The sequence below is a fragment of the Pleurodeles waltl genome, chromosome 3_1, assembly GCF_031143425.1.
Source record: "Pleurodeles waltl isolate 20211129_DDA chromosome 3_1, aPleWal1.hap1.20221129, whole genome shotgun sequence".
Classification (NCBI taxonomy): Eukaryota; Metazoa; Chordata; class Amphibia; order Caudata; family Salamandridae; genus Pleurodeles; species Pleurodeles waltl.
Window position 1 is genome coordinate 80,320,298 of NC_090440.1, and position 12,336 is coordinate 80,332,633.

Sequence of the window (12,336 nt, forward strand, 5' to 3'; positions counted from 1 at the left end):
GGGCAGAAAAGGCCTTTTCAAAAAAATGCCCCCCCTGGGAGCGACCCTTGCCCAAGGGGTCGCTCCCTTTTGTCAATTTCAATGAAGAAAAAAAAAAATCCCTGGTGTCTAGTGGGGTTTCAAAAGCCGGATTGCAAGCAATCCGGCTTTTGAAACCCTCGGAGGGACTTCAAAGGGAAGGAAATACTTTTCCTTCCCTTTGAAGCCCCTCCGGGCCTCCCAAGTGATTGAAAAAGAAATGCTTTTGCATTTCTTTTTCAATCGCGCTGGAAGCAGAGCTTCCAGCGCGACTAGGGAGGCCCCTGTGACAAATCAGCGAGTGCTCGCCCGCGGACGTCACAGGGGGGGGGGTCGGGGGTGGAAGGGGAAGGGATTCCCCGGTCAGCCCTGACCTGGGGGGGTGGGGGGGGCGTCCCTCGGGAGGAGCGCTAGCGCTTCTCCCGAGGGAAGCATTCAGGACGTAATGGTTACGTCCATGGCGCCACACGGGCGCTGCCATGGACGTAACCATTACGTCCGTGGCGGGGAAGGGGTTAATCCATTTACAACCACTCCCTGACACTTCAGCTCATGCTTTCAGCTTTCTCCTTTCTCGACACTTTTTCGCTTTTCTCTTCCTCTGTTTTCCCATATGTGTTGTTTGCTCGCAGTAAATGCCTGATGCAGAAAACTAAGCGCCGGACCTAAAAAATAAGTGCTGGTGTCTCCCACCTGCTCAAATTAAGCATTACTGTAGACTTTACCTGGTGGATTGTCACAACGGTACAGGCTGTAGACAGGTATTTTTGATATACTAAACCTCACAGGTTATTGCACTGGGCAAGGGTTTTGATGTTGTTCACCCAGTCCGACAAACACAACAAGTTTGAAGAATTCCACTGTGGTAATCATTATTGGGCTCTTTTGAGAGGGCCGAACACTGCAGATTGTAACATTGTCCTTATTTCTAATATTACAATTGCATGTATGATGGTTATCAGCTTCTGCACACTTCAATAGGTGTGGGCTGGGTATGGTGTCCAGCTAGTGAAAAGTTATGACAGTCTATGGGCCTGATTTATATATTATGAAATGGATATGTTAAAGCCAATACACCTTTAAGGGTGGATTGTTACTGCACTATGTTAAAGCCTCAAGACGTGTCTTATTATATGCAATCTCGAAGATCACCTTTGTTGGCAAGAATTTTAGTACTGATTACACCCTTTGACAAACAAAAGGGGTAGGGAATTTGCCTGTATACATTTTTGCTAAAACCTCTTCGGAAGGGCTGACCGATTTAGTTGTCTGCTTGGATATTGTCAAAAAATTAAATAAAAACACATATATATGGAAGAGGGCTTTGGGTCTGCCTTCTGCATAAGTATCATTAGGTCGAGCGTAAACGTTTGACCTCGTGTATACTTTTAGTATACTTCTTATGGCTTAAATCAATTTCATTTGTTGGTTGCGGTGTCCCTTAAAAAATCTTTCTTTCTAGTGGCCAGTTCTGCCTTTTTCTCCCTCCTTTTTCTGTTTCAGAGCAGTGACCAACTACTGTATTATTCCCCTTTGGTTTCTTCATCTGTTGCTATGAGAGGCTTTTTTGTTATTTCTTTGTTGCTGCCTTTTCACTGTGGGTGTTTTAGGCTAGTAGCTGCCTGCTTTGTTGCAGTATTCCGTTACTCCTACCTACTCCTATGTCGCTGAGATTTGTTTTGGCTTTATTCCAGCGCTGTCCTAGTTTACCTCTGGCTCCTAAAATAAGCTTATTTTACTAAAGAAACACCTTTAGCTCACTGCTCCCCAAAGCCACAATATGCTCTTTCTGGAAGAATGTAGTTAAACCTAGAAGCAATGATGTGAAACTTACTTAGCCCCGCAGTCTCTCTCTCGGGCCCCTCCCTGCCAACACTGGGGACACACAGGGCAATGCTTATCTCCTTTATTGGGGCCATAAATCTTCTCAGGCTGCTCTGCTATTGTTAACCTCATTTGAGCTTTGTTGAAATGTGAGTCAAGAACTCTTGCAAAACTTTTAAATTTGTTAAAAAAAAAAAAAAAGAAAATACGTTTCGAGCCTTATTTTCCAATTTATTTTGAAAAGTACTCGAGGTAGTGCAGTCATTTTCTCATCTTCTCTTCAAGGGCATGTCATTTCTGATGTAAGTAGCCGCCAGTGACCACTAAAACATTGCAGGAAAAGACGAAATTGAGAGACAGGGTTGACCAATTTATGTGGCAAGAAAAGTCCAGTTCTGAATTTACAGTGCCAATAGCTGTAACTCAAGAAAATGCAAGACCTATTGCATTGCAAATGCTTGTTTTAACACTCTGCCTCCATCCAGGAGATTATACAGCAGGAGGTAGTGGGTTAGCCTACTTCAGCCATTTACTTTTTTGCCCTGTGAGTGACAGCATTTGTCTGATGTGCTTAGCTGTCTGAAAATTCGTGTGCTTTAGGGCCCTGGCTTGGGAGACAATTATTTCCTTTCCATTTTCCCCTTTTAAAGGAAAGCCTCTTTCCATTTCTTTTCTGCTCCTCCTTTAATTTTAATTTTTTAGCGCATACTCCTGTTGCCAAGCCGGTGCTCATGGTCCGCTTGCCTTCACCTCGTTTCTTCTGCAGTGCACCACACCCACATGGCTATTGAAGCTAAACAAGGTGACCCTTTTGGAATGGTATTTGCCATAGTGTTCATTGTTTTACTATTCTAAAATGGCCAGCATGTTTCTTCCCAGTGTGGTGGCGATGCTGGATTTTAAATCAGTCATATATAATGTACAACACCATTGAAAACATTCTCCTGCTGCTGTGTTTACATTGGTTTGTTATAGCCAGACATGCCCACCAACCATATTCAGGTGCCATCATGTTTTCTTTTTTTCTACTTCAATTTATTTAGTTTATCTTGCCGAGTTTGTGTATCTATTTTCCTGTGGTTGTTGAAATGGATTCATGTAATAAGTGTTATTGAGTGATTTAATGAATGCAAGAGTGAAATGATGAGGGACAGCGTACTTTTACTAATATTTATTGAGTGCCTAAACCTATCAATAGTTGAAGTCACTGTCGTATATAAGCCAGACCTACTTCAATTTCCTTTGCTTGTTATAGACGTCCAAGTTGTGTAGTTTGATGGAGATTCTGTTATGCATCCTGAACGTCACTTCCATATATGAAACTGTACCTGCCAGGTTGGGGATTCTTTCGCAAATGTCAGGGCAAGTTTGAAACTCATTCCAGTGTCGCTGTGCGTTTGGGTAATTCTCAGCATTACTCTCTTTAATTTGCTGCAGTTGCTCTCCGTGGAGCATGCTTGTGTTTGCAGGGTGCTGTATGTTATTCCTTGTGTAGGTAGGTGTCTAAGTTGTCCTGCAGTTGTTTCTTGCTTAATCTTATTGCACCTATGACACACCTCTTCCGTTGCTTTCTTCCGTGTTTTGTCCTATGATGACGGTGGCTTGGTTGGCACTTTATCCACTCGCCTGTGACGTTACATCTCTGCGTGTGCCGGGTGGTTGATTCAAACCTTCACTAACTCTTCTCTGCCGCATTTAATATGTTCTTCGAGCCCCAACAAGATAATAATAAGACTGATGTAATTACTTTTTAGGCTGGGGGAAAAAAGTTTTCTCCTTTTTATGTTGCTGGAAAAAGTAAGCGAGACGTGGTTCTCCTAAACTGCAGCTTTAATGGTGTGCCAGGTGGCAGTCTGTTACTCAAGTAAAGTATTACAGACTTTGAGCTCATTGAGTAATTCTAGAGTTTTCATTTTGCTCTGCAGACGAAGTCTGTCCCTTGGAGGAACAATCATTAAACCTTTGGCGACATTTGAACAGACACCGTTTGTTGGAAGGGCTTAGTGCTTGGCGAGAAAAGTTCACTTTCCAGCCTCCTGGGAGAGTTTGAAGTTTCTCCTGCCTTTGTATACACAACCTATTCAGGTGCACGCAGCAGACCTGTCGGCAAACAAATGTATTCGCTGGTTCAGTTCTGTATACGGCGATTTAACCCGGTCTTGTAGGAGATTTTAGTATTGCTCATCTTGAGTTCATGTAACACATGCTGAAATGGTGTGCGTTCATTTGAGATATATTATTATACATATGAATCCCACTTTTATGATATTTGTTTTTGACGTGTATCCATAGTTCTTCATAATATTTGGTATTTATCCACATCTGTTTTTTTCTGTTCGATTGTAAGTTACCTTCATTTTGTTTCCCCGTTTATTTAAATGATAAATGTGTACACCCTCGTCAGTGTTTGTAGGTTGTTAGTGCAGTATCTAACCCTGTACAATAAAATGGAACCCTTATTTGAAAGCATTAACAATTTAATACAAGCACGGTGCTCATCTGCAGCTTTTTTTAGGCATTCTCATAATTTTTTTAACTCCCTGTGCTCCCAGTGAGGAAAACCGTTGGCCTGAATTTCACGCTTAACACCTTTTTAGGTCTGGCGTTGGGCAAGACCTTTTTGATTTAAAAAAAAAATAATAATATTAATAAATATATATATATATATATATATATATATATATATATATATATATATATAAGGGCTTTCAGCCAGCTTTCTTCAACCATGTATCTGTTGGTGTATCATTCACATTTTAGTTCCGCCCATTACAGCATGGGGAATGAGTGGTGGCGTAATGACACTTGAGGGGGGCACCCTGCACAGTACATGGAGGGCCCCTCTTCCATACTCGCTCAGGAGCTCTTAGGCAGGGGTTCCATGCTCTAGGGGCCTGATGGAGCTCGGGCCTCCCTGCACCGCAGGACCCTTTGTTACGCCACTGGGAAGGGCGTGAGCCCACTTTAGCCACTGTTTACCTTTACTTTGATTGACTTTATTTTTCTCTTTCTCAACGGGCAAATCCACACACACTTGTTCCCTTCTGTGCCAATGTTTTTGTTTTTAATTTAATACTTTGATGCTGCCTTTGTATTTAGAGTCTGATGTGACACCAGGACTCTTTGTACGAGATGTCAGCACGGGACAAATTACAAGCTTTAGCATTTCCTGTCAAGCTGTTGTAAATTCCTTTTGCCACCACCACCTCCAGGTGTGCTGCCTCCCTTAGGCACTGAGGCAAGGCGTCAGAGCCAAGATGGGATCCAGCCCATTAGCATTGATTTATCCCAATAGGCCCTTGAGTCAGAGACCACATACTGGTGCCTAAGCCTTTAGAGCTGTTTAAGCCAAAAGCCCCACTTGTGCTGAAACCAACAATGGCTCAAAGGCTGTTGACAACCGACTCTTAAGAGGGGTCCATCCTCAAGGTGCTCCAGTAAGAGCTTAATGAAAGGCAGAGACTCATCATTATTCCCCTTACATATAAAAGATCTCTAGCACTGGAAAGTCTTTTCCTAAAAAGCATAGACTTGCCATTGAGGACTCCCCAGAACTAGGCACCCCTCCACAACTGGCACCTCCCATGAGGCCTAAGAAAAAATCTTAGCGCTCCTCCTCTTCCTCTATTGCCTTCTACTCGACCTCCATCACCTCATCCCTCACATCCTGCCACATTTCCTCAGGAGTCCGAGTGCTATTCAGATATAGGTAGCCCGAGGCCCCACCCTCCAGCAGGGGACTGTTGAGCACCAATCTACCCACCTCTACATAAGATCCTTGGAAGAACTATGAAGTGGAGCCCCTGGTGAACCACAACCATGTCCTTGATAGAGCTTCCCCCTGGACGATACCACTGCGCACCATGGTGTCATCCAATATGCAGCCGCCTATCACTAGGCGGGCATGTATGTCACTTCGGAGGACAATGACTTCCTGGTAGAGATGCTGTCCAGAACCGAGTGATCCCTCCAGTTTCTCCCTATGCTAAAGGGTATGATAAACTCTGTCCAAGAAATTTTCAGGGAGCCCTTGAATTCCCGGGTGGTAACACCCAGAATTGAGGAAAAAGTTGAATCTCTGATTCCCTTTATATTGGGTGCCATGTCCATCAAGACTCCCTGATGGTTTCCACCCCTCGCAAGAGAGCGGCAGCCAAGTCACAGGCAGTGCTCCCCTCCCGGTAAGGAGAGTAAACACACTGATGATGTGGCGGGTAAAAGGGTAGCGGCAGGTGCTGCCACACATTGCTGCATCATAAATTCGTCTTGCCTCCTCTCTCACTATGACAGGGCCCAATGGGAAGAAATATGGAGGTCTTGCTCCAACAGCAAACTGACTGAAAGGTGGCTGTGGAAGGAATTGTAGAGGAGGGGAAAACCATTTCCAGCGCCACCATTCATTGTGCTTTAGACTCTGCTGATACAGCTGTCAGAGGGCTGTAACTCTTGGTGGCATGTTTTGTGCTTCAAATCCGAGATCCACTAAAATCTCATCAACCTGCCCGACGACGGAGTTGGTCCGCAAGTTGATGAGATGTTGCAAAAAAAATAAACTCAAATTGCTAAGGCCATGGGTGCCCTTCAAGTCTCTTCAGCCAGCAGCACCTCCCAGGGGAAGCAGATAAGGGGCTGGTGTAAGGCTACTTCCTCTGCACCCAATGCAGTCATACCAACAACAACAGCAGACTTACCACCTACAGAGAGGTAGGGGTTATGCAGGGGGGACCTTCTGGGGTAACAACTCCAAGGGTTGAGGCAGAGGCACTCCCTCCCAGGGAGCCTCTACCTCCAATAAATGCCCCCACCCTCCTAATTGCACCATACCCATTGGTGGAGGTTACAGGAATTTCTTCCCCTCTAGAAGGCAGTCACCCCAGACTACTGCCTCAAGCTCATCTCACCCCCACCAAAAACACACACACACACACCACACCACACCACACCCTACTAAAAGGAGAGATCCAGGCGTTCCTTCTGAAAGGGGCCAAAGAGTGTGTCTCCATAACACCAGGGCAGACACTTTTATTTTCTGTACTTCCTCATCCCCCCCAAAAAAGGACAGCTCCTTCAGGCCAATCTTTGATCTCCGGTCTCTCAACAAATACATTGGCTAGTTTGGCTTATCAAAAATGCCGCCTAGCCCACACCCAAGCTGCCATTTCCGTCCTCCACAAATTAATGTTTATTGACAATACCACCAAGCCCCACCTCGAGCCACTTGAGGTCCAGCCCTTCCTGGGTTAGTCCTAAAAGCAGTCTTTGGCAAAACCTACAGTACATAGTAAGGAAACTGCGGCAAGCATCCCTCACCATCACCCTTCTCCTCAGCCAGAATCCTATGGTTCTCAACCCTTCTAGAGATGTCCCTCACCCCGCATGAGAAGCTCCCCAGCAGGTCGGACCTTCTCACTCAAATCAAGGCAGAGCCAGACACCCAAACCCCAAGCATTGCAATCTACTGATCTGTCCCTTGAGGCTCTAGAGTTTGGTTTTATCATGAGTGCATAGAGATACTAAATGAGGTCCTGTAGGCCTGCCATATGCACTTGCTATGCTGCTAAGAGGAAAAGGTTTGTTTACTACTCTACTCAGAACTACATAAACCCTTTAACACCGATGGTACAAGACATTATTTGTTACCTTCCACATTTGCAAAAGTTCAGGACTAGCTTACACCTAGCTGCTGTTGCCACTTATATGCAGGCCCAGGAACTGTCCTTGCTCTTCAAACCCCTGTTGTTAATTCTTTTATGGAGGGGCGTAAAGTGTCATCTCAACTAGTGTGCCTCCTGCCCCACTCTGGAACCTGAACATTGTCCTCTGCAGACTCATGGGACCTCTCTTTGAACCTCTGCATTCTTGCCCTTTGCGGTTTCTGTCCCAGAAGGTCGCTGCCTTACTAGCCATAACTTCCCTTAGGGGCATTGGTGAGCTACAGGCCCTCACACAGCACAAACCTTCTTTCCAGGCCCCAGTGACAGGCTTCTTCTCACAACGAATCTCAAGGTCGTGCCTGAGGTGGTCTCCTATTTGCAACTTGACCAGACAATTGAGGTCCTGGTCTTCTTCTCCCAGCCTGACTCGGTGGTAGAAAGAACACTTCACACTCTTGATGTCATACATGTTCTCACATATTACTTAGATAGAGCTGAGTCCTTTGGAAAAACACTACAGTTGTTTGTTGCCTGTACTCCGCCTCATAAAGGTCATCCCGTATCTAAGGAAGGTATAGCCAGGTGGATTGGTAAATGTATCCAGGCCTGTTACCCTAAAGCCAAAAGGACCGTACCTGCCCTGACCATGCCCCACACCACTTGCAAACAGGTTGCCATTGTGGCCTCTCTTAGTAACATACTCATAGCTTACATCTGTAAAGCTGCCACATGGTCCACTTCATAACCCTTCACAAAGCATTACTGTGTGGACATTCTTGCAAGGCAGCAGGCTAGAGTAGGACAAATGTTCCTAAGCACTCTGTTTCGGACCTCCGCACCATACACTGGCTAGCTCTGGTTAGGGAAGTTCTGCTTTACAGTTTATGCAGAGCATGTGTATCTACAGTCACAGATGCTATGAACGGATCATATTACTTACCCTGTAAGAATCTCTTCGTTGCAAGTAGTGCTGTAGATTCACATGTGACCCCCCTCCCCCTACTCCATACCTGCTCTTACCCACTGTTTGGAAAATAATCCTAACTGGAGTCGGTGCCCATGCCTGCTCACTACTAGAGGAGGAGTCACCAGTGCCTCATGATTTCAAATACTTGTTAAAAGAAAAACAAGTTGTAAATGTCCGATCCCACCATTAGATGGCAAGAGTATGCAGAGCATATGAAGCTACAGCACTGCATGTGATGAACAGATGCTTTCACGATAGGTAACAGAATCCTTTCCTTTAGTGAAACCCTTCTTCCTTTACCTGCCACGTATTTTTGCTGTGCTCCTTTCCTGTTCCCAATTTGGTCACTTAATTTATTCTTGCTTTTGACAAATGTAACTATCTGACTGTGCCCAGGGTAGGGCTGTCCTATGGAAACAATGTGAAGTCATAATCAGGTTGTTTTGTAGATGTGTACAAAATTCAGAGGGCATTCTTGCCTTGAAACAAAGTTTCCCTGCCCCTAGAGCAACATTTACTCTTAAAGATATATGTTTAACAAAGTGTAGATTTACGTTTTGATAACAGGCAACATAGGCTTACCCTCATAATTCTAGTCACTAGTGGACCTGGCTTTGTGATTTTAGCACCAAAATGTCAGTAATGACTTTCACAAGTAAAAAAAAATATGGCAAGTAATACTTGAGTACAGTTTGCTTTTCACTGAAATGTTCCTTTCTGTACCTGGAGCAAGGCCAACACATCTTGCAAGTTGGCAATTTAATGGGCACGCTGTGCTTTAGGCTGTGAGGGCACACCTGTGTTTTGTCCAGTATTAACAAGTGTTCAGACCAATCTCCCCTATTTAGCATCTTCCATTTCAGCTATCTAAAGCACTGCTTCCCAAACTACGGGTCGCGAGGCAATTCATGTTGGGTTGCGAAAGTCCAAGCAATAAATAGAGATGCTTTTAAATTCTGTATTTATCTTGTCACGTGCTGCACATCAAATGTCAGGCTATGTCTTGAGACAAATTGCTGCTTTTTTAACATGGTGATCCGTGTTTACAATGTCCTTTTACTTTGCAGTCAGAGAAAGAAAAACAAGCATTTACAATGCAACGGGTCTCGCGTTTGCTCATGTTAGAGCTGATCGTGTTGTAAACTCCTAACCCGACTTTTCCCCTATCGGGCAAAAGTGCATTTATGTACATAACCCGAAAAAGTGAAATCAAGTATGTAAAGCGCTCGACTTCTGCCAAGCGAGATCGGGCTCGTAAATTAGAGAAAAAACAGTCCACGAACCCGATGGAAAACAGCGAGCCTCGCATGTTTTCTGTACTTGGTCGCTGCGCTGGAGGAGGGCTAGCCACCGGAAAAGGCATGACATATGCGTGCCTTCGACTAATGAAAGCAAGCCGATTTTATTAGGGAAGCCCACGAACCAATAAAAAACACTGACGTGAAGTTGACAGGGCTCCGAGCCCTTTTCTAAATACAAAAGAGTCTCGCTGCGAAACGCATGCGCGAGCGCATGCAACGCTGGCTCGACCCTAATAAAGTGAATTATGTGACAGCCTAGCTGGGGCAAAGGAAGTGTGAAGAGAAAGGATGTAGGATGTCATTTTTCTGATATAACAAAATATAAATACCTTTAAATGAACTATGCATATCTAGTAATTAGGAAAGCAAAAATAAATACCTTTTTTGGTAATTTCGAAGTGTGATGAAAATAAAGATTTAAATACGATCAGAAGAAATCAAGACACTTGTTAATGCACAAATGACAAATATTCACTGAAACGTGACTTCCAAACACTGCCTTTTTTGTGCAATATAGGTTTATCAGTAAAACTGTAATAGACTGCAAAATTAGTAGCCATTTTAATGGGAAATATGCTGTCTTTAAATGAAAGTGCACTACCACACAATGGCTCAGTTGAATAAAAAAATTGCGTGCCTCCTGTCCATCAAAGGTGGGTGGGCTGTGAACGTTTGTTGTTCTAAAAAGTGTGTTGTGATTCTAAAATGCTTGTAAATCACTGATCTAAAGTGTGTACTAAATTTAGCAGTTCTAGATGTGCTCCTAATCTCGCTGTACTGTCCAGTGTCAATATCAATAAATGTTCGTCTTCTTTTTAGTTGCAAGCTTCCAGCCATGTGGAAATGGATCGCTCCAGACGGGTCAAGTCCTGGAACAGCAGTAAGTATGAGGACCGCATTTTACTGAAATAACAAATGCATCTGTCTCCAATAACTTTGGTGTTTAACCTAAACAGTCTGCAAAATATTTAGTGTTTGTAATTGTTTTTTAATACATACTCACATTGGAAGTGTCTCTATAGATTTTCTTTTGATTTGTTAGACACTAATTCATACCTTTTTATTTTTCTACATATGTGCGGCACATGATGTTTTGCTGTTTTGCCTACAGAAGCAAAACGTAGATATAACATGTTATTTAGGATTTCATCGTACAACTCTGATGCATTGTTTTTCATCACTACTGTTTAAATGAAAAGCATAAATAGACAGCCCTTCGTCAATACAAGGGCTTTCTGTAAAACAAACCTATTATGTTTGTAGATCTGAGCCACATTAGCATAACAGGTTAGAGTGATATAATTATGTGAGGTGGCAGTCCCATCATGACTCTCTCAATAGAAAGGTCTTTAAGTTGTTTTGTCTGTGATTCTAACGAGAGGGAAGTCATATGCTTGGCTTTCTATTAATATGGCTTATAGAGCCATTAACCACCACACCGCCTGAGAAGGTACTCGCGCTTTGCATTGCGTTATGCGCCTCTATACTGCGATATTATTTTAAAAGCTACCTTTATAACTATTTGTGTTCTTTTTTAGTTGTTTATTGCCCTGATTTTATAGGACTTATTGTAACCCCCTTACCTGCACTCTAATCGGTTCTCCCACCGCTGTTTGGTGGGTCCGGTCTCTGGGGTATTGATTTTGGGCGCCATCTTGGAGTGGTGGTCACTTTGGGCGCCATCTTGGAGTGGTGGTCACTCTGGGTGGGGTTACTGACGAGCGGTCTAGCGCTCCGGCTGAGTGGAGGGATGCCTATTTAAGGCGACCTGCCCTGGGGGCTGCCCTGAGAAGGTACTCGCGCTTTGCATCGCGTTATGCGCCTCTATACTGCGATATTATTTTAAAAGCTACCTTTATAACTATTTGTGTTCTTTTTTAGTTGTTTATTGCCCTGATTTTATAGGACTTATTGTAACCCCCTTACCTGCACTCTAATCGGTTCTCCCACCGCTGTTTGGCGGGTCCGGTCTCTGGGGTATTGATTTTGGGTGCCATCTTGGAGTGGTGGTCACTTTGGGCGCCATCTTGGAGTGGTGGTCACTTTGGGCGCCATCTTGGAGTGGTGATCACTCTGGGTGGGGTTGCTGCCGAGCGGTCTAGCGCTCCGGCTGAGTGGAGGGACGCCTATTTAAGGCGACCTGCCCTGGGGGCTGCCCTGAGAAGGTACTCGCGCTTTGCATCGCGTTATGCGCCTCTATACTGCGATATTATTTTAAAAGCTACCTTTATAACTATTTGTGTTCTTTTTTAGTTGTTTATTGCCCTGATTTTATAGGACTTATTGTAACCCCCTTACCTGCACTCTAATCGGTTCTCCCACCGCTGTTTGGCGGGTCCGGTCTCTGGGGTATTGATTTTGGGTGCCATCTTGGAGTGGTGGTCACTTTGGGCGCCATCTTGGAGTGGTGGTCACTTTGGGTGCCATCTTGGAGTGGTGGTCACTTTGGGCGCCATCTTGGAGTGGTGATCACTCTGGGTGGGGTTGCTGACGAGCGGTCTAGCGCTCCGGCTGAGTGGAGGGACGCCTATTTAAAGCTCCCCCCAACGCGCAGCGGATACGCGCAGCGGGC

The 12,336-nt window shown here is 44.5% G+C and overlaps 1 protein-coding gene across 4 annotated transcripts in view; it reads left to right on the forward strand.

Moving 5' to 3' along the window:
* The window catches only part of LOC138283788 (golgin subfamily B member 1-like), a 409,771-nt gene that overhangs the window by 13,390 nt on the left and 384,045 nt on the right, over positions 1 to 12,336 (forward strand). For all 4 annotated transcript variants that reach the window (XM_069221871.1, XM_069221872.1, XM_069221869.1 and 1 more), the window contains exon 2: positions 10,584 to 10,644. In XM_069221871.1, coding sequence (XP_069077972.1) covers positions 10,600 to 10,644 — 45 coding nt within the window. In that variant the 5' untranslated portion in view covers positions 10,584 to 10,599. The remainder of the gene's footprint in view (positions 1 to 10,583; positions 10,645 to 12,336) is intronic.